Source organism: Syngnathoides biaculeatus, chromosome 16 (assembly GCF_019802595.1).
Source record: "Syngnathoides biaculeatus isolate LvHL_M chromosome 16, ASM1980259v1, whole genome shotgun sequence".
Lineage (NCBI taxonomy): Eukaryota > Metazoa > Chordata > Actinopteri > Syngnathiformes > Syngnathidae > Syngnathoides > Syngnathoides biaculeatus.
Window position 1 is genome coordinate 12,446,504 of NC_084655.1, and position 26,833 is coordinate 12,473,336.

Consider the following 26,833-nt stretch of genomic DNA (forward strand, 5'->3'; position numbering starts at 1 on the left):
CGATCAAAGCGTCTCTATGTTAACTAGTTATGAAAATAATTGCAACGAAAAAATTCTCCCTGTATCCACTATTGAATTTTAAACGATGGAAATTTTTCCATTGTTGGACATGCATTGCATTAACATTTTACAGTTTCATCACATCATGGTCTTGATTACGAGATGGAACTCGTTTCTGAAACTGCACGGACTACAATTGTTTATCAGTCCTGTCTGATAGTGTAGTGTGGTGATATCGAGTCTAAACAAGGATAACATACATTTTTGTTGAAACGTTTATTTCCCTTTAAACACTAAGAAAAGCCAACAGCATCAAATGATCTAACACAAATATACAGATAAACTGTATATAACATTTACAGGAATGTATAAAAATTAAAATAGGCAAAACAAAGCACAATATGATGCAATGCCATTTAAGTAATCAAAAAATGTTTTTCAGTGCTTAAACTTTTATTTACATTTTCTTTCTGGAATGTGTCCTCGTTTAGAAATCCAGGTGAATTACATGATTTTAGGTCATTTTTTCAGTCGATTAAAATAGAGCACCAGGATTCAGTGAAAGGCTGCATAACAAATTAACATCATTGTGGGCATGAGGTTGTCGGAAATACACCTGCAATAGTCATAACATCTGTAAAATGCTCATTTGAGCAAAGATCATGGCCTCCATTTTATTTTGGATTTTTTTTATGCACACTATCACTTTGGCTCTTTTCACTTTGCCTACATTCAATACACTATCTGGATTTGTCACAACAGATAGTGGCAACATTTGGGGTTTACTGCAGTGTTCAACCATCAAATATTTACAATCACAACCACGATGGCTACTGGCTGGCGCAAAAACATTTTAACATCACCTCATTAACAGAAGTATACTCAAACAATGTCCATATTCATATTGTGTTGAAATAAAAATATGCATTATCTTGGGTTCCCTCATGGGATTAAATGACGTGAGGTTCTCATTCACTTCCTCTTTTTTCTGCACAAAATCTCTGCATTATAAAAGCATTTAAAAGCAGGACTTTTATTTTAGAAAGAATTGCTGTCATCTTTATTCTCTAGTTATGTCTTGTCTTTTTGTTAGAACGAACCTCCTGAATCAATATTGCCTTAGAAAGTTTGGGCCAAGGTTGGTTTGATTTTTGCTGCATGTCGCGACCTTAATTGTGGGATTATAATCCAGTGCACACCCCATCTGCGCCGCAGTGTAGTTTCAGTAATCCGTGTGGGCGGTGTCCGACTGTCAGTCTTCCTGGCCTACTAATATCTCTCCTAACCCACATTACTCGGTGATTCACAGACATTAGCTGGCTACCAGCTTCAGTCACGCCATGACAGTGGATTTTTTTTCCATATAAACCTAGTGCCACACGTCATTTGTAAAAATATATATACTCTATATTATAAAGCCTTGATTGACTTGAATTTAGCTCTGTCAATATTATTAATTGGAGCACTTTCCTACTCTATTTGGCAAGGTTTCGGCAAAAATTCAAATAAAATCTCAAATTGAGAAATGCTTATAGCCACCATTGGTCAGAAGATGGGACTTTGTAGCTCGCGCGCAATATAGCTAGCTGTAATCTATCTTTAGCCGTGGGGTTTAAAGTGCAGTATCAGGTGGCTATATGTAGCCATACAGCAAATCTAAAACAAATTAAGAATACAGATTCAAGGCTCTAATGGCCTCTTTGATGTTAATAATACAAGTCACAACTTTTCCATCAAATGAATATATAGAAATACTCCACCCCTTTCCTGAACTATACATAAACTTCTCAATCCTTTCCATGCTCTCATCATTTCATAAACCAGGCATGAACCTCAGCTGAACCAAGATAACCTCTCACTTGTCTGCCATGGCTTCTGAAATAAAGGCAACAAGAGTAACGGGTAACTCAAGAAGAAGTGTTTGATTCTCAGAACTCATCATCGGAGCTGAGTAGCAGGGTCTTCTCATTGTCCCCTCTGGTGCTGAGGTTACTATGGCTGCGAGAGAGAGCGGGGCCTCCTCCCCGTTCCAGGGTGGACTGCTGGGTATACTGTTGATAAGCTGGCGAGAAGTTATGGATGGCATCCTGCACCATGTCCCCTGGATTCATGGTCTCCTTCAAGCTGCTGGAGATGCTCTTCATTGGTGCACAGCGGCCTGGAAGTGAAGCAAGGTGAAGTATTTCAGTACCACTGAGCAGCATAACATGAGAGGAGGAACTAAAAAAGGATATAACATGATATGTAATGCTGTGACTGTTCAGAGTCAAGGATCTCTTATGCGACAGACTTTAGTGTCCATTCTGAATGTAGAAGATACAGCATAACAAATTTACGACCCTAGAATAAGCAGCAGATGATGGATGGATGGAATAACTACTATCAGAAGAGCACCAGCCTGGATCATAGATAAACTTCAAAGTAAAAACAAAATCATTGTTTCCTGTAGACGGTACGGCGTCTGTCCGATAACATGGAGAGCAAATATTTATGCAATCATCAATAAATGCTCTGACAAAAACAAAGCATGGCAATGAGTTTCACAGAAATTTAAAAACTGTTTGTCAGACAGAGATCCCGGTATTTATTTTTTATGGAATTTCTGTCCTGCTAACAGTCGCAACTCAACAGAAATCAAAAGACATGGTGTAAAAAGGATGACCCAGGAGTTACCATTTTGGAGTGTGTGTGTGCTTAATTATTATGCAAACAATGGATTTAGTTCACTTAAGTGTTTCATAAGTACAATATTTTCACATATTGTAACTTGTGTATTGGTGTTTAATTTCTATTGGATTTCACTGTGTGGCATGTTTGAGGATGTTTTTGTCCAAGATAAGGTCATCGATTATTGCTAGTAGCCACTGGGTCTGGATGGGAACAAAGATGTTAATGCTCAATATTTAACACGTAAAATAAGTCATAAAGCTACGCTGTAAACCACTCAAAAAAAAGGAAACAAAAAAAACCTCAATTCACAATTATAATGATGACATGCTTAAGCCATTGTGGGGAAAAAAATGAAATTACAAATAGAGGAACGTACGATACAGAGGAACATACACAGACAAACACCTACCGTACTGTCCATAGATAGGAAATGAGCCTTTAAATGCATCATAGCAAAGAAGAAAGAGGACAAAGCAAAATATTGAATTCAGAAAGGTGGCAGACAGACTGACTAGGAAAAACATTAGAACCACGAAGACGAAGGAAAAAAAAAAAAAAAAAAAAAAAAAATCACACACCATAAGAATCCAGTCTTTTATCCATGTAGACCTTGTAAGTGAAGGCGTGGCGCAGAGCAATAGCAGCGAAGAACATTTCAATGCAGATGATGAAGTTCTGGTAACCAGCAGCAACAGTTCCCTCCCCCACAGAAAAGTCAGCAGAGTTTATCTGAGGAATGGCACCACACTTCTCTAGGATGGCCAGCAGCAATCCTGAATTAAACAGGCAAGGAAAGAGAAAAAAGATACACTTGAAATCGTTCTACTTTATAGTGGTACCTTGGCTTACGAGTGGCCCAATTATTGCTTTTTCGACTAACAAACAGTTGCTTGGTTCATTTTTTTTTTCTCGGGAGTTTTGTGCCAAAATTTGAATTATGTTTCCGATACTCCAAAGGTCAAGTGAGGTGGAGAAGGAAAGAAACAAATCAAAACTATATATATTTCCGACAATGGCCTCACATAGGCAAGAAGAGCCAGAGTTGTGAATGGCCTTTTAGCCATTTATTGAGTGGGACAAAGTCAAACACATGAAAGGAAAATGAGAATACTTGCAAGGAGCTCATACCCAAACACTGACTACAATAAATCAAGGAACGCAACTGCGCCTTTTGATATCACTCATATGGGCCACTTCCCCGAATGACACAAATATTACAGTACCTATAGTAATACACTTTACAAACCAGTTTATATGAGAATATTAACCATGTGTTAAGTACATTACTGTGCTATTTTTCTGTGAAGGCTGGAACAGATTAATGGCATGCAATTTCATTGGGCAAAACTGATTTGACAGAGGAGTAAATGGAATTATCTGCTTGTTCACGAAACTAAATTAAATTTGTGAGTCAGACGACCACTTTACGTAATCCATTAACTGTTGAGGTGTGGTGATGTGAACGAAGTCAAGTATGACGTTGGTGATGGTTCACATGGTCTTACCCTGCCAGAAGGACAGGAAGATGACAGACTTGACCATAAAGAACTTGAGGACAGGGCTGTAGGGGACGAGTAGCTCTCTTGTAGCAAAGTAGAAAAGGAAGAGAGCATATAGTGACAGGCTGACTGAGATGTTGTAGATAATGGTCACGTACAAGTAACCACTGGCCACACTGTAAGATAAAACACAAAAGCAACCATTTAGCTGCATACTACAAAGTTTATGAAGGGAGAAAACTTTAGTACCTCCCTCTATCCATTTTATGTACACTTATCATGCTCAGAACCCTATTAGAGAGGACTTTGATTGAAAGGCAGGGTACACACCGGATTGATCACTAATTAGTCACAACACACGTATCTTTCAGCGTTTAAAACAATGGCATAGGATCACACAGGCCAAACTCATCCAGAGATAAACAATTATTTATTTAAAGAGGAAATGAAATACCAGGATCTCCGTCGTCTATACTTGATACTGTTACAAATGAGAGTTTGATGAGAGATTACAAATGTTATGGCAGAATTTCTGCTATATATTATTATTGAGGGAACATTCGAGTTTTACTACAGTTGCGTATTCCTTAACCCGTCACAATGAGATCTATGCTCATGCCGTCTAGCAGAAATGAATCCGCTGCAGTCAATGTTGTCAAATATTGTGAAGGCGTTAGGAATCTCCAATAAGTTTAGTACAAAATATGGGGCATAACCACTGTAGCGTTAACGATGATAGCTGTAAATGATTGGTAGTAAACTGTTGTGTAAACATACTTGAAATCCCCATCTTTGTATTTTCCAAAGACCTGAAGAATTACGGTGATGACTGCCATTAGTGGTTTGACCACACAAAACTGCAGAGTGGCCTGAGGAAGCAAGACAGTCAAAGTGAAGACTATCTTTGTGGAGAGGGAGAATGTATAGAAGTTGCCTTTAATTGTCATGATTCTGTTTGTGTGTACAGTTTGTACCTGTTTGCAGAATCTGAGGAAGCCAATGGAGTAGGTTTTACCCCACAGACAACATGTCCCATACATACAGCTTGACCTAAAATGCAGTGGATGGTTGCCGACATCAAACATTGGTGGAAGCACATGTGCAGATTGCAACACTTAACAGTGATAAACAAGACTTACTCGATAGGTTTTCCTCTGATTTCAGCCATGATAGCACTCTCGCCTCCCAGATACTCATAACATAGACTGAGAAAGTTGTAAATGACGAAGGCTGTGGAGACCACAGAAATATTTACTGATTTAAATGATGAACATTAACGCCAGTCTTACAAGCAGTGATTTGCAAACAGGATGCCATGAGAATGCATCAGGGGTGCTGTGGGAAATTACCTCACGATCCATCATCCATTTTCTATACAGTTTACCTTCACTAGCGTCACGAGCTTAATGGAGCCCATCAGGCGAAAGGCATGGTACACACCAGCCAATCAAAGGGCACATCCAGCAAAAAAAGTATTTAGTCAGCCATCAATTCTGCAAGTTCTCTCACTTTAGGATGAGAAGAGGCCTGTCAGAAGTTTGCTCGAGAGCATTTGGATGATTAAGAAGAGGATTAGGAGAGTGTGGTATGGTCAGATTAAACCAAAATAGAACTTTTAGGTCAAAACTCAACTTGTTGTGTTTGGAGGAGAAAGAATGCTCAGTTGCATTTAAAGAACACTATCTAATGTGAAGCATGGGGGTGAAAACACCATGCTTTGGGGTTGTTTTCCTGTAAAGAAACTACAACGAATGAGCTGTGTAAAGGAAAGAATAAATGGGGCTCTCTCTGTATCATGAGATCTTGAGTGAAAACCTCCCTCCATCATCAAGAGCATGGAAGATGAAACATGGCCGAGTCTTTTAGCATGGTTATGATCCCTAGCACACGGCTGGGCAATCAAGTATGTTTTCATCTGAGTTGGATAGTGTAATGCTTGTTTTCCAGTGCTGCTAGTGGGACAAAGAACAGCCATTTACCGTAGTTGATTTAACATAAGCTACAGTCCAAATATAATATGCCTGTTTAAAAAGCGAAGTTACGGTGAAATAAAATGGCGCAACATTACCACCATGTCATGCAACGGCTTGTTTCATTGTCAATTTCTGCAAAAAGAATCCAAATTCCCGAGACAGCAGCTACACCATTGGCAGACAAGATGAGGTTGATTTTTCTTGCCTTACAGTTTTTCAGTGGATTTGCCGTTTCAAGCCGTTGCTAGGAAACAGTTTAGACCTCTGCTGCAATTTTCAACAGGCACCAGAAACATGATAATTAAGACTGAAGCCCTTGTAAACCAACTGTCCACACTTACCACTGGGATGTCAATTGTACTTTCCCCAACAGATTACATTTAGTCAGTTCTGTGGTGACTATCCAGGGGGATGGCATCATATAACCCAGGGCAATACCAGAACAGTATTAGTTCACGCACACTCGTCTGTTCACTCACCTTCGTAGCAGTCTCTAACTGTGTCAAAGTAGACATAGTACTCTTCATTGGTAAAAAACAGAAGGCTGAGCCAGGAGTCAAAGGCATAGATGGGAACAATGAAGAGAATCCTCACTATATGCCTCTGCTCATTTGGAGAGCTGTAGTAACGTAGATGCATGTAGATCTGCAAGGGACAAAGAGGTGAATGTTGTGACGTTCAATAATGAAAGCCATTTAAGAAATTGTAGCAGTATTTTTCAAGTGTTATTCTTGGCATGTTTCCATGTAGCTGAGTCAAAGTAATGTAATTGCATCTAAATGAATTTCAACAGCCTAGAAATAACAAGGTTGAATTTATTGATTTTTCTAAAGAAGAAAAAAACGTCTGGGAACATTATTGACGAAAGATCTGTGAAAGCAAAAACATGGAATCTGAGCTTTAATTCATTGAAAAATATCAAAATTCACATTGTAGTGTGCACACAGTGTTGCTGCCTATGTCCGCAGCATAAAACATACCTACGAGCAGTGTGTATGAGAGAGAGAAGGGGGGCTGTTTGGGGTAATTGATAACATGGCTTTCATCCCTTCTATTCAAAGTGGCAAATAACAGAAAACTGGGTAGAATTTTCTGTCTATGCCACTCTTCTCCTTTAAAACTAACTGTTCAGTATTGCACCTACCACCTTTCCTGCGGACTGTAAACACACACACACACACCACACACACACACACACACACACCACACACACACACGGAATGGGAACGTCCCATTTCCCAGCAATTTATAGAAATCCCGTGGCCTTTTTTTGGCAAAACCCAACTATATGTCCACATTGAAGTCAGGTATTGATGTGGATGAATATGATTTCATGATAGGATTCAACTGTTTAGGCCAAATTTTCAGTGTAGCTTGAGTGAATTGGAAATAGCCATAGATATCAAAGGACTACGGGGGTGGGGTGGGGTGGGGGGGGGGTGGAATAAGTCCTTCAAAGATTAGCACGTGGCACATGCCGACTTAGAGCAACAACAGTAACTAAAATAAGATCCAGGAATAAACATTCCCACAGAGCAGAAAATATTATTGTATGGTTTGTTCTAATGTATTACTGCAGTGCATTGTATTAAATAAGCAGTTGTTTGAATGTTTATAACCATGCAAACATCTATGGTAATTTCTCCTAGCCTGTGTCAAGGTGCATTATGGTCGTATTAAGGTGGCGGCCTTCTATTAGTTACCAAGGTTACAGGAGAATGAAGCTTGTACATGTGATATGAATAAAACAGTCAAGAACCTTGTAATAACAAGGAACTGTCTTTACCTGGTGACATGTAATCAGGAGTGCTGTCCAAACAAAAAAACCTGATATGGATTGAGCAGTCGAGGTCATGAGGAAAATGGGCTGCTCTGGTGTGACAACTGGGGCTTCCGGTATCAAGGAGGAGTTTGACCCCTGTGGTTGCATGGTGGCAGGGACCCTGGGTGCAAGGCCTGCTGGAGAGTCATTAGTCAGCTTGTCTGACAAAGGTATGTCTCTCCTCCAAAGCTGACTCATCTGTTTGAATAGGGTAACAGTGGGAGCATTTTAAGCAAGACAATCAAAAGGCACACTGAAGTGCGATGATCCTGCAATGACGTGGAACAGATATGATGTACATACATAACAATCAAACATGTATGAAATAGAGGAGGTGTGTATGGGCAACTACATCACGTTGATTCATGAATGTCAGAACCCTGGTCAGTTTTTGCATTTGTATTACTCAAACCCTGACAAGAGTTTTCCATCGTAGTCTACATTTATTGTGACCAGCAGAGACAAATTATTTGGAGAACTGAAATCTCAACCCAAATCCACAGAGTATTAAAATGATACTTTTGGACAGGCAGGACAAGCAGTTAGTGTGGTATTAAAATGACAAAATGACAAAGCCTTCAAGCATTTTTGCAGCTGCATTTAGGATGAACATTTTGACAACATTGTCCACTTTATATAGTATTTTTCAAAAACAAAAAGAAACAGTAAACTGAAATACACCAAAACAAGTTTTCAGTACAGTAGATTGATATTTTATCAGTTTGAACATTCAATACCTTCTTTGTGCTATATTTAATTGAATAGGATGAAAAGGATTTTCAGTTTTCATTTTACACATCACTACTTCAGTGAAAGTAGCATTTGCAGATAATCCTGCATTTGATTCTTGTAAGGTTAAAAAAGCTCTATAATGTGACATGTATGGCATTGTCACAAAGTATTTTTTTTTCCAAAAAAAGGATGGTTGGAAGAAACATGCTCCACCCTCATCTATATCTGTGTTAATTCTGGGAATGCAATGATCTAATCAGTGACTGAGAAAAATACTCTCCACCAACTAGTACAGAAGGCTGGCATATCATGTGTTTGAAGATGACTCACATTGCAAATGAAACCTATTGGATTTGTCCTCACAATTCATAATAACAACCTGTATAAATCTATTTAAGGCAGGAAAGTAATTTCTTGGAGGGAGGCAAAAACAACACTGGAAATGTGTCGTATGTTGAAAAAGGTAGTTTGGACCCAGGGAATAAAGGAACCATTTATTTTGCATCTGTTGCTAAGCTACTGGAATGAAACTTCAGCAAATATTCTTTGTGCCCATCAATTATTTATTTTTGTCAAGTGAACCGCCACCATTTTACCATTTGAGAACTTGCCTATTGGAATTTTTTTTTCTAAAGAATCTAATTAATAGGGGTTGGCCACCAACTGACAGACGCTGACTTGACAGTGGACACGAGCGTGATAGAAGATTACTAGTAAAGGTCCGAAAGGCAGGCGAGGCTCCTTGTGACTCTGATTCCAAAGAAAGCCAGATAATGTAGGTGTGCATCTCAACTGGCTATGGTGGAAGTTAAAAACTAAGCAGCAAGGTGCAGGAAGCGAATACCTAAATATGTACCTTTCTATCATTGTGTTGCAAAAAAAATTGTAACAAATTGGCCACTAGGAAAGCAGTAAAATTGTTGCTATTTTTACCAGTTGCAGAGGGACAGAGCATTATCAGACATTTCTCTTTAATTTATTTTTTTTCCCCAAATCAAACTATCCATAAACCATTTATTTTTTTCTGGGTAATGTTACAAAAGGAGTTTGAAATTATATTTTGTGTTTTGGAATCATAATTTAGGGTATATTTTGGATTTGACTCTTGGTCCCCAACATTTTTTGGATTTACTTTTTTCCCTGTATCTCGTGACCAATATTAAGTGTTTTGACAGGGGCACGGACGAATGCACCTGATAAAATAAAGTTAAGTCTGATGTCCAACAAAATTGTAAACTGTTCCCGTCTCTATGTGGCTTTGTATCAAAATTGAACACTTTTAACATGTGGATAGTTATTTGCACATTTTCGCTGTTCCTGTAAGGACTTGGTCACCAAGTCATGCAAATAGTGGCGTTCAGTGTATGTGTGGACCCAGTATCTGTATTTCCAAATCCATAATTTTCATTTGGTTTTATGAATTGAGTTTATGGACAATGTGCGTATACATTAATTAATGATGATTGCACCAGATTTAGCTGGGGAAAAAATTCCATCCATAGCCAAGAACAAAAATATATAGCAAACAAAAACAAACATATAATCCCCCCCTCCCAAAAATTAGGTATATGACAACTAACACAAAATAAATAATTATAATGGATCAGATAAAAAATTATCAAACCATATGGTGCAAGAATTTACAAATACGTTTTTTTGTTCATTTTTTTAGACAAGGCATAAAACTAACATATTTGAGGAGGAAAATGTAAGAATGTGTACATTTCAAAAACGCTGCCTTTAACTGGATTCAATAATGTCCTACTGTGCAGTGACCGGAAAATACACAAGTCATTGTTTGGCTCCAATGCTCTAATAATCAGTAGTCTTTGTGACTGTCTGCAGGGGGTGAGGCTGCCTCTTTGACTCTTGTCAATCATTAGCTCACTCAAATTGTGTTCAAAAGGCACTGACGTCTAAAACAGTATTCAGACTTTACCGTGGCACGATTAAAAACAAGGTATTAAATCATGCATAACGTTTATATATACAGTACTCTTTTCATGTGAGTGAGTCAAGCATTTATGTTACTTACCTCCTCTGCAGCTGTCACCGCTTTGTATCCGAACATCAGTTTAGCTCATCCCAAGTTGGTTACGTACTTTTTCAAGTTAACAGGCTACACGGTGGCATTTCGAGAACCTAAAGAACACAATCTTTACTGCTGCGCTTTAACACCAGTTCATGCTTGTCTTTCCTACAGCTAGCAAATATGTGGTGGGGCTAAGGCAAGAGATGCTAGCTCCCGTTAGCTTCCCATTAGAGTCCTGTGCTTTTTTTTCCACCCCCTGGTAACATACAGGTTTAAAAAACCCAACGGGGTCTAAAAAAAACGCCCTGCACTAATAAGAAACATCAAAATACAACTACTACCATCTTTTAACTTCCTTTCGAAAACCGATAGGCCAGTACCGTTGGTCCTTCACATCACCGCCACCAAGGGTTGGCTGACAAGCAAACATTAGATACTGGCGCATGCGCAGTATCTTATGTCACGAGCCGTGACACAATTAATCGCGATTAGTTTTTAAATGTATTACATCATCTTTAAGTCATATAGGCCTTTTGTCGCACAACAAAGAACGCTCTCATAGCATCCACACTAACAAAATAAATGTAAACACGTGGGGTCATGGTCCAATGACTCCAAAGTTTAAATTTTAGGCCATAACTTCTGAAAGGTATAGCATAATATGGCATAACTGGCACTTGGGCATGAGGAATTATTAACAGTTTAATAGAATAAAATACATTAAATCAGTAAACGCCTCCTACAATGACTGCAAATTATTTGGGATTAATCACAGGGATGTCTTTTTTTTTTAACTGAATGGGACTAATTCTGAACACAGCAACCACCTGGTTTTAAGAGGGTGTGCACACTTTCACAACCACACTGAAGTTATTTCCCCTGTGGAAAGATTCAGATTTCAGAGGATGTAAGTTGTACACCTAATCAGTCTCATTAATGGGAGAGAAAGTTTCAAACGATGTGATTTTTTTCCCCCTCAAAAATTCTGGCGGTTTGTGTCCAATATACAAACGTTTGAAAACTGTACAAACACAGGTGATGAAATAACATCTGCAAGACTGTGAGATTCAATTTTATTACTTCATAAAATATACACAAATACTGTTGTAAATAAAGTGTTAAAGAACTGTACAAGATATCAGTACACAATACATAAAGTGAAATTCTGTCACCTTATCCTATTTTATACCCACCCCCTAACACGCACACATATACAACAGTTACAATGCCACTGGGTCATGGTGGCCTGTACAAAGGTAATTACACATACACACAGAACCAATATATTTACAATGTCCCTGCAATTGAATCAGTTAGTAATGCGAATGACATCATCAAGCTCGCAGGGGGTTAAAAATTAAAAAGGTGACATCAAGCATTGAATTATCTGCAGAGGGAATATAGAAAGCCCTGTGTGTGTGTTTTATAAAGACCATTAGACGACATTTGAAGGGAAAAGAGAAGAAAACGAGACCAAGACAATAATAGCACGAGCTACTTCTGGTGTTAGTCAGGAAGGTACATTTAAAAGATCATTTTCCACACAAAGTAATTTAACATAAATAGCTGAGAGAACACCAACTCAAAACACATAAAACGAACCATGATTTCTTATTGGGGAAAACACACTCTCACTCCCAAAAACTGGAAACACACACATACACTTTCATGACCCAGCTGGCAGAGCAACATTGATGTCCAAAATGTAATACTTTAAATACCAAAACTTTTTCACCCCTCCCGGTAATATGCATTTTTCTACTTTACATATTAAAACAGAAAACACGTTGGCTTTTACATCAAAATAAAAAAATATTTACAGTGATGTAAACATTTAAAAAATAAAATGCTTCCTCGCCTTAAAACATCCCTAATGGCATCAGCCAATTCTCCTTTCCTCTTAGGGTAAAAATAACATTAAGAAAAAAAAAAATTGTAAGAATTATCATATAAATTGCAGCCATTCTTTGTGGGTTCAACCAGATGCAATGGAGTCTATTCAAATACTGCTCTGCCTCAAGAATTGGGAGTGTGTTTTTCAAACAACTACATATGCTGATACATAACTTGCATTTAAAACAACAGTACACATAAGTGATGAGAAAGAAATGTGCCCTGGATATTTTTGATGATTTGAGGGACAGTTATTTATCACAGAATACACAAAGGACAAGCAAGCAACTCACAGTAAACAGAAATAGGAGCTGCAACAAAACCTTTAAAAACCTCATCATTCATAACGCTACCGTCTCAAGACTACCCTTTTCTATCATCCACCAAAAGGGCTAACAAAGATTTTTTTTTTGGGGGGGGGGCTTTGATCTTTGAAATGAAACATGCTAGTGCCCTAGAATCCTTTTGTGTTGTCAAAAGTTCCTCTCATTCATCAGACAGAAAGCTTGTTTAGGGAATGTTTCTCAGGGTAGGGTAGGGGGGGGGATCAGTCACAATCAACCAAGATGTAGCACTGTAAATTTTTGCATCGGGAAGATGATGATCCAACGTTTAGCAGAGGTCACATAAAAGATTGGATGCTGGGTACTATAAAAAGTACTTCCCTGGATCCTGCTGGAATTTGCTGTACTTTTCCAAAGATCCATGTGTCCATTGCTATCAATCATTTCATTAGAGTAAAAATGAAAGAAGGACACAGAGCAACAAATATATCTTGCAGCCCTGTAGGAAAAGGAATTATTAGTCACATGTACTATTAAGTAATGTGCGTCTGTAATTATCATACCAATTACCAAAGAGAGCTCACCTGTCACTTTCACGTTCATGCACAGCCCAGGAAATTTATTTTCCCATGTGCTCGAATGGCACGCTCACCTGCACAAAAACAGTACACGTGACCCTAGACCAACACACTACCCTACGATTCAGGGTGAATTTTACTACAATGTATAACCAGGTGTACATTTCCACAATAGGTGAAAATCTGAGATATCAAAAAAAAAATCCATTCCACATGTGTAAAATATAATCTCATTAACACCGTTTTAAAAATGTATCATGAATATATTTGATCACAAACAAAATGCATAAGATAAGAAATTCAGATTTTTTTTTTTTTCCCCCAGTGTGACATGCATCTGAATTTTTTCAGGAAGTACAATCCCAATTTTTTAAAAATCTGACACATGCCTCTTTTCGTATGTGAATATAAATCACATATGTATCTGAAGTGAATGCACTATGGCCACTCTGGTTACACTCATCTTACCTATTTGTCATCAAAAGGCCAAACAGTCAGTGATGAAAAGAAGATGCTTGACAGCTGATAAATATATGGGCGAGCTGTCATATCAAGCACAAAACTGTTGAAATTGCCACAAATGCGTAAGGACACAGGGCCATATTGAAATCTGTAAGCACTAAGTGGGTCATGTTTATGTGTATGTGTGTAATTTAGACTGTGTACGGAGACATTCCGTACACAGTCTAAGTCACATGTTTTTGAAATGTGAATAACTCCATAAAAACATTCCATTTTACAAAAAAATCTGAATTTGCCATCATGCCCTGCAATGTGAAAGCAGCACCTATCTTTAGATACACACAACATTGAGGAGAAGCAGGGACTGATGGAGGTGGTGGCTGACATTAGTGGGCCTGGTGGGGGAACGCTGTAGTAAATGTTAAATGTGATTTCGATAGGCGCCTACTTTCCCTCCCTTATACTGTAAACTTAAAAGTATGGCAACTGATAAGTGTGTTTTGAGCAAATACAGAGACTCACCTGTGATGTGGAAATCCTGGATTGGTCGTGACGGCCTGTAAGGTCAGAGGACGACACATTAGCTGGTGCCCCACGGTGGAGTCGCATGCTCACCTTCCTTTCCCTTTCAGCACGAGAAATGGCACGAGGTGATGTGTTCCCTGAAACAATCCGTAAAATTGGCACCAGACTTCAGTTTGTTTTGTAAAATGCAATTGGTTTAATTCATAAAGTCTGTCAGGGACTGGAAATTCAATGTACAGCTCACCAGATTGCTGAACCCGTGAGGCAGGGTTAGAGATGGCTTGTTCTGGTCCATTTCTGACTCGGTTAGAAGGTCCAGAATTATGAGCTGGGGGGAGACCTCGTGCTGCAGAACCCCTGGGAGCAACACCCATACGATCGTCCCTCTCATCGCCAGTTCTCCTTTCCCTGTCTCCATCTTCAGTCGTCCGCGTGCCCCCCTGTTACGCAAGATCAGCCATATATTAATTTTATTTTAAAATTACAATTTAAAAAAAAAAATGGACGAGGAGAAAAGGGTTCTGTCACAATTTCCCAGTATATCATCACTACATTAAAAACAAAAAAAAGACACTTGCTCAACTTACAAACTTGAGCATATTCCAGTCAAAGACGTAATCATAGGAGAAGCCCTGCCGATGGAAGAGATTTCTGAAGAGCTGTCGCAGGTAGGAGTAATCTGGCTTGTCATCAAACCGGAGAGATCGGCAAAAATTCAGGTATGTGGAGAATTCCGCTGTAGGAGGAATACATGAAAATTAATGCTTAGGTATTTTGAGAAACCTTTTGTCAATGTAAAAAAAAAAAAAAGGGGAAAAATTAATAGAAATACTTTAAAAGCCACATGTTTTAGTTATTTTGACCACCATAGAGTTGCTCTCCAACATGGACTTAGTATAAAAGTGTACTTATAAATAAATAAAAATAACTTTGTTTTGTCAAACGAGGGTCCACAAAAGTTCCCTGTGACAGCTACTTTGTGTTTGACCCATTTTTGTACCTAATTTGCATGTGGCAAAGACCACGCCCTTTCCTCAAATTGGTTACCTCCGTTTAGAAAACGCACTTGTGAGAACACATTTGTTATGTTAACAGCTTCAGCTCAGGAGTGGGAAGGGAAAGCAGAGCTCTTCGCTAGTGACATAGATAAGCTCGAGAGATTAGATTTCAGGCCTCTTGGCAGAAAAACGTCTGGAACTAAGGAATGCGTGGAGAATTGTAATTCTTATTTAATTTTTATTGAATCATGAAGTGTGTCTTCTGCTCATATTTAGTCATGACTGTATAACTCATGTTTGAAGCATGCCAACTCATCAGCTAACCTTAAGTGAATCTTGCTGAAATGTTTACAAGAGACCAGGACGTAGGAATGTGCCCGTTATTACCAGATAGATTTGATTTAGTCATTATGATTGCCGATATTTTGTGATCCTCTTTGCTTTATGATGCGATTCTCATGCGATGGTCTTTATTTTCCTTTCATACTTTTGTGATGCGGACCCTTCTGATAGTATAAGAATCCTGCAAGTCCTCTGTATCTTTGCACTTCTGATCTGCTACAGCCATTGTCTGTCACTCACTCATCGTCTCCAGCCTGTATTTGGATAACCAACATTCTCACTACCCGAAACTAAACGAACACGCGGGGAGGAAAAAAAAGCGTCCTCCAACAAGCACCATAGAGATGTTCACTGCTTAGCTAAGCAGTCAAAGCTCAGAGACTGAGGAGAGCAGCGCATCTAGGAAGTCTGATGCTGCTTGGCGTCAAATTGAACAATATGTATTCAATGCCTTGTCAACAATACTTCTCACACTTAGCTTGGTGCAGTTTTTAATGGAAGAACCACACATTTCACTTTTGTAGTGATGCTAAACAACGGCACTGGCTTCAACTCGCAAGTCATTTGGGGGACAAAGACAAACATAGGCATGCCCCCACCGTCCCATGTAATTGAGACCACTTTATCCTGCTTTTGAAATCTGTTTCACTTATCTGACAACAAGAGTTGGCCTTATAATATTTGCCAACAAAGATTTTGAGTAAATGCTAATCTTCATTTAAAAAGTTTAAATGTGAGAAAATTCTGTAAAGTGCTTAATATCCTTCTTGAGGATTATCAAATAAGTGGCTCATGATAATACTTTTACTTTAATTGATAAGAAATTTAGTTAACATGTAATATAGTTTACCATTTGAACCTTTTGTACACATCTTGGTGATGAAAAATATTCCTCCACTTAATCTCTAAACTCAGCCGACACGGAAAGCAGTGCTACAGACAATTACAGTACACTGAGGTTTTTGTTTTTTCAATTGACCGTATTTTCACGATCGTAAAGGTCTTAAATTCTCTTCTAAATAGACGAGGCGCCACATTGGACTTGGCGCTTTACAGTGTGGTGCACCTTATGTGCACTCTGAGTTCCAATATTTGCAACTGTTGTTGTGTGACTTGTCCAACAAAGTACACTTAAACACATTGATTGCACTGCAAGCATGCTTCCAGCAAGTGTTTTAGCGTGTAAGTAAGCTATAATATGATAGCGCTCACAAGGCGATGAGGAACTATTGCAGTTCACATCTGCAAGTAGAAAAAACCTACATTGTCCCATACACTGCCTGTGTCGGCAGGTCATTACTGACAATGTGACAGACAGTCAGTCACATCGAAACTATAATTATCACACCACAGTAAACAGAAAATCATAAATAAAATGACTCAAAATAATTGACACAAAACATGCACTTTAAAGGGCTATTTACATGCTCCCAGCATGCTTTGCGGAACTACGAAGGTTCTGAGTGCTGCAGAGCATGCATGCTGACAGTATAACCAGTGTGTATTAATACTGCATCAATTATTCGCAGATTTTTGTTATTTGCAGGGATGTAAGGAACATTGCCCCCGTGAACAAAAGGGGAACACTATTACATTGTTTTTCCAATGCATGAACTTAATCCAATAACTCAATATTCTACTCTGATAGGTTTTTGTTTTTGCAATTTAATAGTAAAATAAATATTTGGTTCTTCACATAAACTCAACATTTAGGCCTGGCCTACAAGAAAAAGTTGTTTGTTGGCTGTATCCAATATTGTGTTGGTCGCACTTGAGTAATAATAATAATGAAGATTAACTTTCTCCTGAAAAATCACGATCATATTTGTTTAAAAGGGGCAAAAAAAAAACCCCAAAAAAAACCCTACAATTCAGATTTTCCCCAAATCATTCAGCCCTACTCCCAATTGATGACTAGGAAGTTTTAATTGGGCCCACATCGTTCAAGCATATCAGCTGAGTTCCCAGTGACGAGGACTAAGAGTGGCAAAAGATGTAGCCACATAAACAAGTGATGTTGTGGCTAACTACACACAAGTGCGGCTAGGAGAGTTTTAAACTGTTTAGCCACATTAGCTAAGAGGTTTCATGACCCACTGCCAATCTGCCTTTAAAAGTCAAACATACAAAATAGTGCAAAGCAGTCTCACTTACAAGGATATCCTTTGCAAAGAACCTCAATGGGTGTGGACATTTTCTTCTCACTGATTCGTTCATACTTCTGTCTCTTGGTAGCAGCCTTGAGGCCTTGCCAGGGTAAGGACCCCAGGTTGAAGTACATGAGGACGTAGCCAAGGGACTCCAAGTCATCGCGTCTTGATTGCTCTGCAAACAGTTTGAAAGAGTTAGAGCTACACTAAGTAATGTGTTTTTCAACTATATTTAATTTTATGCTGCATCTGTAAAGCTGATTTTCATCCATTTGCTTCTGCTAAATCAAGGTTGGGCCACAGGGTCAGCAGTTTAAGCAGGGAAGCCCAAACTTCCCTTCTCCAAGCCTCTTTGTCCAGCTCTTCAGAGGGAATCCTGAGATGTTCCCAGGCCAGCCAAGAGACTGTCTTGCCTCCTCACAGTGGGAGGTGCCCAAAGACTGCACCAATATGGTGTCCACGAAGTATCCAAACCAGATGCCTGACTCACCTCAAGTGGCTTCTCTTGATGCAGGGGAGCTAGTTCAATTCTTGAGCCCCTCTACGGATGACCAAGCTTCTCAACCTCTCTTTAAAGGAGTACCCTTACACCCAAGAAAGGAAACTCATTTCAGCCGCTTGTACCCACGATCTTGTTTGTTCTGGTCAAGACCCACAGATGATAACTATAGGTGAGTGTAGGAACGTAGATCCATCGATAAATTGAGGGACTTGCTTTTTAGCTCAGCTCCTTTACTTTCTCTCTCGCATAAGGTACTGGGACTCAAGAAACAAAAGCTTTTGTCAAGTAACAAATTGGGTTAGTATGTATGCGCCATGTCCTGCTTACCAATTCCAAGATGTGTGTTGATGGAAGCATATCGTGCTGTGCCTGTCAGGTTCTTGTTCTCTCTATAGGGGATGTGCTGGTGCGTACGGGCATCACGGTACTTTTTGGCCAGACCGAAGTCAATAATGTACACAAGATTACCCTTCTTGCCAAGCCCCATTAAGAAGTTGTCTGGCTTCACATCACGGTGAATGAAATTCTTGGAGTGGATGTACTCAATACGACTTATCTAAAAGATAGGAAAGATGACGAAAGGACACAAAAAGTGAACATGACATATTAGTCTGAATTCAACCAGAAAATTTCAGGAACAATGTGCCTCAAAAAACTAGTACAGTAAATCATGGATTGAGAAGTCAGTAAATTATGCAAGACCTCATCCAAACGAGCATTAAAGGGCTAACTTTGAAGTTTTGTACTTGATTTATTTTTGCGATTTAAGTGCACGCATGACAAATTTACCAACTTCAAGAAGGGTTATTAAAACAATGCGAGAATAAGACTTACCACCCCAGAGCAGACTCACAGAAGTACCACTCAGACATCACAGTAAGGGTTGTCAATGTTAGAGTGTTTTATGATGGCAACAGTTTAACAGTTTAACCCTGGACCAGATTCTTTCTAGAGTTTACACCGAACCCGCCAGCCTGATTGGTATCGACTGATTATTCTCACGTCAATGGGGGGGAAAATCGGCTTTCATGTCATAATTAAATAAAGTCAAGTGCAAAACATGCACAAACCTAATGACAAAAAAAAAAAAAAAAAAAAAAAAAGTCAGTTTTTGAAAGTCATACCATTTGGTCTGCCAAAAGCAGGACAGTCTTTAGGCTGAACTTTCGGGAGCAAAAGTTGAAAAGATCTTCAAGACTGGGACCAAGAAGCTCCATTACCATCACATTGTAGTCTCCTTCTGCACCACACCACTTTATTGATGGAATACCCACTAGAAAGAAAAAAAATATACATAATTAGCATGACCATTGTTCAATTGATACACACAATTTAAATTCATTTTAAACTCAAACAATACTTCCCTACCCCCTTTCTGTGAAACTCCTATTCCACTTTCCACAGACTAAATATACAAATTCTTCAGCAGGTTTTCAACTATTGATTATGTTGAGTGAAAAAGAAGTTTTACCAGGAAAATTCTACATTTTTAAGTTAAACCATGTTTGATTATTTCAGGCATTTGTAATCTGAAGCTGGAGTTGGCACTCACTACACGTTGCAAAGTAAGAGGAGCTCTTTCCTTAACTTAATGATATTTATCAATTAATGGGATGGTTTTGTTCTACAGGCCACTTGTTTTGAGTGTTGGATTCTTGCCTGTCAGTCACCTTCACATACACATACACACACGCACATGCACAAGTGGTGGACGTATTTTTACTGAGAGCAGGTTCACAATGTTCTCGTAAAATTTAGCAGCTTGCTGGTCATTCTATTAGGCTTAAGGTTAAGTAAAGATTTTGAAAGTTACCATACATAAGCAAAGAACCATAAAGCAGCAGAGCTCTGTTGCACAGTGGAAATGCCCATCATTTTGTGACAATTGCTTTACTACAAGCTCACCTTTGTCTTACACTACTCATTACAGTTGTCGAACTTCATTTATGTGCATGAGAGATTACTGTTAAATGATTTCAGCTTGAGCACAAAATTAATATCGCCCATCTGTTTTTCAGTAACCTAAGCATCATATTAGTGCAGTCAAATGGTTTTGATTGATATGGAGTTGGATGCTTGTTTTTCCACCTGGTGTTTAGTGTGAATCTATAAGGTGCGTGGAAATGGCACCTCCCTTGGCTGTCTGCTGAAGTGAGACATGATACTATTATTAACTAAATATGTGAATGAAATGTACTTTTAAGAATACTGTACTCCTTTACCCACATGTTACATGACATCATTGAGGCTAGTGGTGCAAATTACTATTTAGGCTCGCGTAACCTCCATTTGGAAATAAATTAATGTATACTCTACCATGACTTGGGTACAAGTGCGCCTGTTTGGAAATCAGTGAACTGTAGCAGAGGTCTCCAACCACCGGGTAGACTTTACAGCAATCTGATCCGTTTGATTGGAATCAGACGATAATTAGTATTTTATGCTGATCTGCTTCAGTATCATAATTCGCTGATTCGATCAACATCATTAAACGGCACCGCAATATATATTTACTCACACCACCATCGTGTACAATATATTTGAATCCCAAAGGTAGTTTATTTTTAGCCTTGTAACATGTCTTTTGACGGAGTACTGTAAGTGTCTCGACTGTCAATCAAGTTAGATTTTAAAAAAACATCTCCCTGACGTGGAACAAAGAACACGAATGCCTGAATCAGACAATAAGGAAAATTTGGTTTCATGATTGCCCTATGTCGGATAACTCCAATAAAATCTTGTATTCTGATACTATCGCATCCCATCTTTTACGAACCCTGGCCTTTACCTTGTCAACTCAAAAGCGATCGAGTACACTCGTTACCATGGCGACAACGCCTGGCATATATGTATTAGAACAAAACGGGGGAAAAAAAATGTGTCCAGGTGGTCACCGGTGCTTAGGTGAGGACTTTGATTCAAGGATTGCTTGCGGTATTTTCAAAAACTTTTAATGATACTGCTCACAAGCAGGCAACAAACAGTTGTCGCCTAGCAAGCTATTGCTAGCACTAACGGTTGTACGTAAACATCTCGGCATTATGTCGAATCATGTTCTAACGTTTCAGTGTGTGTGTGTGTGTGTGTGTGAAGTGCTTCCATTATAATCAAGTAATTTAATTACAATAAGTTAGCACCCATTATTTCTGTCATGTAGGTTTGACCCATTTAGAAAGGACCTGGATAGAGAAAACCTTTGAAAATACTCATTATACAGTATAGAAGTACACACAGTAAATGAAAAAGTCACTTAGCACACATTGCTCCACCTTGTGATCGGATCAGTGACCAGTTGTTTTTTTGTTTTGTTTTGTTTTTTTAAAACCACCTGACCTGCCTAAAAAATCCTGATCATGTAAAGCCTACCACCCGGTCACGCCGCAAAGATCAAAAAACACCCTGTCGATGATTAGCTTCCCATCAGGACAATCTGTCGCCGACATCAAAACTTCCCTGCCCCATTGAAACTGAACGACTGATCAGGAAAGCCCTTCACCCCCACAACCCTTCCGCATGAACTAGTCTGTGGTGGGACAAAGGTCGGGTAACACTGAGCAACAGTAATGCCGGGGACTTGAATTCTAACAGTAAATGTTGCGGAAGTTCTGGTTATTGCTGAAACAAAAACCAAAATTGTACCTCCTCCTTGCATCATCTTGTAGAACTTGCTCTCAATGTGCAACTGTGGGTGTTTAGTTTTCACACATTCAAGCTTGATGGCTACCTCCTCACCAGTGGCAATGTTGGCACCTGGAGATACAAAGAACCAAGCATATCCACAATCATTCGGGGATCAGAATGTGTTGAGGAAAAATTTGACTCGAGAAAATTCAGTTGTAAAGTTTGAAAAGACAAATTAGAAAAACAAATGACTAATTGTAAACAAAGTGGGTCAAGGTAGAAAGTGAATCAAGCCAAGGAAAAGATAAATGGAAAAATAGTGTCCTTTCTCCTTACCAAGGTAAATGTCTCCGAAGGAACCGCTACCTATCTTTCGCCCCAGCCGATATTTGTTCCCTACTCTCAGCTCCATGATTGCAAGCAGTCACCTGTCATTTAAAACACAACATGATGATTAGAAGACAAACATTTCTAGCTATACCAATGGTAAAAAAAATAAAAATAAATAACGGAATGTGAGCTGCACGATGGAACTAAGTGGAGGAACACGTGAATGAGTCAGTCAGACGCTCACACAATCCTGCTCGGTCACAGAGACATCAATCTGAGCAGAGCTAGTATAAGAATTGAGCTGGACGAGTAGATCAGCAAACAGCTGTCTGCCCTCCAGTCATGCACGAATAGATTTGTAGGGTAGAGGGGCAGGGGTAGGTGGTTGCTGTTAGATCAGCAAAAACAAGGGCGGGGGGGAAGAAACAGCAAAACGTGGGCTCGGCAGAATTCAGAGTTGTCAATTTAAAGAGAAGTTGAGGGGAGAAGAAAAACAACTATATTATTGGAGACTTGGCACATGGGAGAAAAATTTGGTGCGTTTCTTTTTTGTGCTGTAACTGCACGTGATGCTAGAGCAGGATCATCATTTATTCAGAACTCTAAAATGCCACATTTTTAGCCACTGTTATAACAAGACTAGGCTTTGCACCAATTTTGGTGGGTTACGGCAAGCATCAGCCACAGTGAACTGGTGGTTGGCTTAACCAGTGTCCATGCCCTCAGACGATTCTCAAAAATAGACTAAAAAGCAAAGCGCTGCTTAAAACACATCTGTCGAGAGAATGAATTGCTTAACAGATTTGCTTCCTCACAAACACCTTCAGCACAAGATTGAAACAAACTCAGCCTAGTATATAAAGTGCAGTGAGTGTACTTGTTCCAAGTCTGGCACAGTTGCACGTTCAAAAATACACCATCAGTCAGCCTCTGGACTTTTTAGTGACCTACTGCCAACAGAGCAAAGCCATTAATTTCATGTGAAATCAACTAGTTTAAATATTTAATGATTCTTGTCATGCCTTCTCTCTTATTCTTAATGCACAAATTGAAGAAAAACTCAATGGTCACTGCTTGCAGATAAAGTCAATCATTCTTTCACTAAGCAGCCAGACATGAGAAAAGAGATAAATGAGAGGAATAGTATATTTATCTCATAACACTATGGATCACAAATCACGAGATTTATACATGTAAACACATTACCTTTAACATGTTAACAAAACCAACATTTAAACGTACTGAAAAATTCAACATAAAGAAATCCAATATGAATAGTCTTGTGGGGTGGATATGAATAGTCTTGAATTAAATCCAGAACACAAAGGCAGTAATCGAAAGTTGATCCACATCCACGAAGAACTACACTAGGGCACAACTTCCCCATATTATAAAAGACAGGACTACTACCAATTATATTCCTTTACATCCAGATCTTTTTTTTTTATGTTTTAATGTTCCCTTTTGGAGTGGAAGCACTGCACATGAGCAGGAACACACTGAACTGTGGAAGTTGAGAATCAATTTTAAAATTCATCCTCAGGAAGTAGGCTTCAATTAACTGAATTACCTCGGCCCACAGAGACATAATCTTCCTATAGTTCACTATTTTTGAAAAACTGTTTGGTCAGGGAAGGTTTTGTTTTTATTTAAGCATCTTATTCAAATAGCTATATTTGACAGTCATTCACATTTGCATGATCTCATATCCCAATACTTTAAAAAAAGTCACTGCAGATTGCACTAGGCTCTTTTCACAAGACAACAACAGATGATGTGACAGATTCAAAAATGGAGGCCACAGAATCTCCTCCTTCCGCTATCTTGCTAAAGGATGCCAACCTGTCCCACAAGACTGTCTCAAGGTCTGTGTGCCGCAGGGTATATCTGATTTAGCAAAGAACATTTTTCACAGTGACAAATGCCATAATCTCATCACTTGGTGAAGCATCAGTGACATGACTTTTACACAGCCGAGTTAAGATCAGCTCCATCTGGTTGACTTACATCACATTTGAATATGCTATGAAACACAAACTGGGACACAATAACTAATTTGGTCTGTTTCGGGCCCAGTGGAAACGCTGAAAAAGTCCCATTTTGATTTTCTTGTTCAACTACATTATCATTGACTATATAATGGATATACTTAATACCACGCTGCTTGTATTCATATTTGTAAGAGCAACATTTTTGATACTGCAGATGCTATTAGACAATGGGTGGGGTCTGTGGGGAACAGCATTTCTCTCAGGGGACATTTTTCTGTTTTTTTTAAATAGACTACCATGCAAAATTTAATCGGGGGGATCACCAGTGTTCAACATTAATGAGTATTTTCAAGTTTAAAGCTTTATGGCTTCTCAACATGGTTGCTATTTTTTTTTTTTTTTATTTAGGCGGCACGGTGAGTCAGCTGGTAAAGCGATGGCCTCACAGTTCTGAGGACCCGGGTTCGATCCCAGCCCCGCCTGCGTGGAGTTTGCATGTTCGCCCAGTGCCTGTGTGGGTTTTCTCCGGACACTCCAGTTTCCTCCCACATCCCAAAAACATGCAACATTAATTGGACACTCTAAAGTGCCCCTAAGTGTTATTGTGAGTGTGGCTATTTGTCTCAATGTGGCCTGCGATTGGGTGGCAACCAGTTTAGGGTGTACCCTGCCTCCTGCCCGTTGACAGCCAGGAAAGGCTCCGGCATTCCCCGCGACCCTTGTGAGGATAAGCGTCAAAGAAAATGGATGGATTTGTATTTAGAATTGCATGTGATCCAGTGTCCCCACCCCTGTATTCACCTGACAATGCACATAAAATGCCCAAGGCATGGTGGAGACTGGAAAAAGTAGTTAAGAGTAGTGATATGCCGGAGACTGCTAAAAGTCACATGGCCCCAGTAACTTAACTTAAAGACATACTTCACATTTACATAAATCTGTACAAATGTGTGATTCCATAGGGTCTGGCAGTCCAACAACTCTACTGGACCATGAGTTATTGTGTCACCAACAGGACAATGGCCAGGTTACGTTTTAGTTCATATTTACAGGTCAGTTTGGCTGAGAGGATACCTGCAAACTACCCATCAATCAGTCTCGAAAACAAAAATCACCGAATAGTTGTTACTGCTGGATCATTCAACATTAAGTAGAAAAGCTTCAGAATAAAAGACTAGTAGGGGTGGAAAAAAAAAAAATCAAGTGTCACAGCCTAAAGCCAGAGGATTTCACAATCGGGAATGAAAAACAATGCAACGCGTCTCACACAGCTCTCGTTCCAATATCATCTGACATTACAGACTAGACAACCAGGTCCACCACAGAGCTGTGATAGTGAAGATTTACACATTGTTAAACGCGATACCAAAACATTTATTTTACTATGCTACGTTAGCAATTTTGTGACGAGCAGGTCGGCTGAGTTTAATAGACAAGGGTAAGAATCACAAAACATTACATTCAGTAAAATCTTTGGATATCTTGGGCTATCCCTTAAGTGTAAAGAGACGTGTATGAAATACATTTAGATGTTTTTAAATGAGTATTAAAAGTATAGGTGTCAATACACGGTTAGCTATGAAGCGTACGCTAGCGTTACTTAGGGGTGGGTTAGCAAGAACCTTGATACGTAATAATTGCACCATTTCATCAATATTAGCATAAGCCTTACACTTTGAACGTCAAGTATTATGTGGAGACATTTCGTTTCTTACTTTAAACCGCACCCATTCTTATCCTTCACTGTTCCATGTTGATAGACATTGGCCATCTACTCGCCCCCTCCCCCTATGCTGCTAAACCGTGAATAGTAGATTGGTTTGGCCGAACCAGGGCCATTTTCCCCCCTGGTTTCGCCGGTTCCCGAACACTCCACTCACCCGATATTGGGTTCGTATGAAAGCTGGTTCTCTGAAGATTGTGTCCCGGGCGCTGTCAGGCGGGTAGGGGCCTTGGTCGAGGAGGATTGGAGCGGATTCGAACGGCTCTCATTCCCCCCAGCTCGTAGCTCTATAGTCGGTTGCACTCCCTGTTGAGAGTTCCTGAGAAGCTCCAGTGGCACGAGCGGCCGTCCTCCACGAATCTGCCCCCCTCCTCCCGTTACTTAAGCTCGGATGATGTCATTCTCCCGACGTCAAAGCACGGAGATTTAAGGACAACGCACACATTTCAACCCCTTTATCCACGAATTAATGTACGACTACTATTTCATTCTGTCGACAACGCGAACTCTCCTCAACAGAGAACGTGCAATGGAAAATATTTGACATAGTTTCCAGCGTAAATCAATCAAATCATGCAGCGAGTATTTTCATGAAGTAAGGAGTAGTTTACGGTTGGAATGAGGCAGGTGTGGCGATTGGTAAGTAGCGATAATAGCTGAGAGCGGTTGAATAAACTTTTTTTGTGCTTAATGAACGTCAAGGTAA

General features: G+C 39.3%; 2 protein-coding genes across 3 annotated transcripts; both read right to left on the minus strand.

Moving 5' to 3' along the window:
* Positions 1-251: 251 nt before the first annotated feature.
* On the minus strand, positions 252-11,185 carry LOC133514895 (transmembrane protein 184B-like). Its single transcript, XM_061846971.1, has 10 exons — positions 11,070-11,185; positions 10,732-10,838; positions 7,929-8,162; positions 6,622-6,787; positions 5,309-5,399; positions 5,144-5,219; positions 4,947-5,038; positions 4,176-4,345; positions 3,249-3,443; positions 252-2,158 (listed from the first exon to the last, which is right to left on the minus strand). The coding sequence occupies exons 2-10, from the start codon at positions 10,765-10,767 to the stop codon at positions 1,929-1,931; spliced, it is 1,290 nt and encodes a 429-aa protein (XP_061702955.1). The 5' UTR covers positions 10,768-10,838; positions 11,070-11,185; the 3' UTR covers positions 252-1,928.
* Positions 11,186-11,779: 594 nt separating this feature from the next.
* Positions 11,780-26,535, minus strand: LOC133513952 (casein kinase I). Of its 2 annotated transcripts, none has more exons than XM_061845071.1 (11): positions 26,285-26,535; positions 22,420-22,511; positions 22,102-22,212; positions 19,587-19,735; positions 18,790-19,018; positions 17,965-18,135; positions 15,058-15,206; positions 14,715-14,910; positions 14,468-14,607; positions 13,490-13,557; positions 11,780-13,404 (listed from the first exon to the last, which is right to left on the minus strand). In XM_061845071.1, the coding sequence occupies exons 2-10, from the start codon at positions 22,493-22,495 to the stop codon at positions 13,525-13,527; spliced, it is 1,254 nt and encodes a 417-aa protein (XP_061701055.1). In that variant the 5' UTR covers positions 22,496-22,511; positions 26,285-26,535; the 3' UTR covers positions 11,780-13,404; positions 13,490-13,524. The 2 variants fall into 2 exon arrangements, with proteins under 2 accessions (XP_061701055.1, XP_061701056.1); XM_061845072.1 differs by lacking the exon at positions 26,285-26,535 and adding an exon at positions 26,120-26,180.
* Between the last annotated feature and the right edge of the window lie 298 nt (positions 26,536-26,833).

Bases quoted from the DNA above. Each gene is read 5' to 3' on its own strand.
- LOC133514895 (XM_061846971.1), bottom strand. From the start codon at position 10,767: ATGTTCGGATACAAAGCGGTGACAGCTGCAGAGGAG. The intron at 5,400-6,621 runs GTGAGTGAACAG...TGGTCTCCACAG, and splicing joins AGTTAGAGACTGCTACGAAG to CCTTCGTCATTTACAACTTT. The intron at 3,444-4,175 runs GTAAGACCATGT...TGTTTAATTCAG, and splicing joins CTTCCTGTCCTTCTGGCAGG to GATTGCTGCTGGCCATCCTA.
- LOC133513952 (XM_061845071.1), bottom strand. From the start codon at position 22,495: ATGGAGCTGAGAGTAGGGAACAAATATCGGCTGGGGCGAAAGATAGGT. The intron at 19,019-19,586 runs GTATGACTTTCA...CCTATCTTTTAG, and splicing joins TGCTTTTGGCAGACCAAATG to ATAAGTCGTATTGAGTACAT. The intron at 15,207-17,964 runs GTAAGTGAGACT...TTCCTCCTACAG, and splicing joins TCTTTGCAAAGGATATCCTT to CGGAATTCTCCACATACCTG.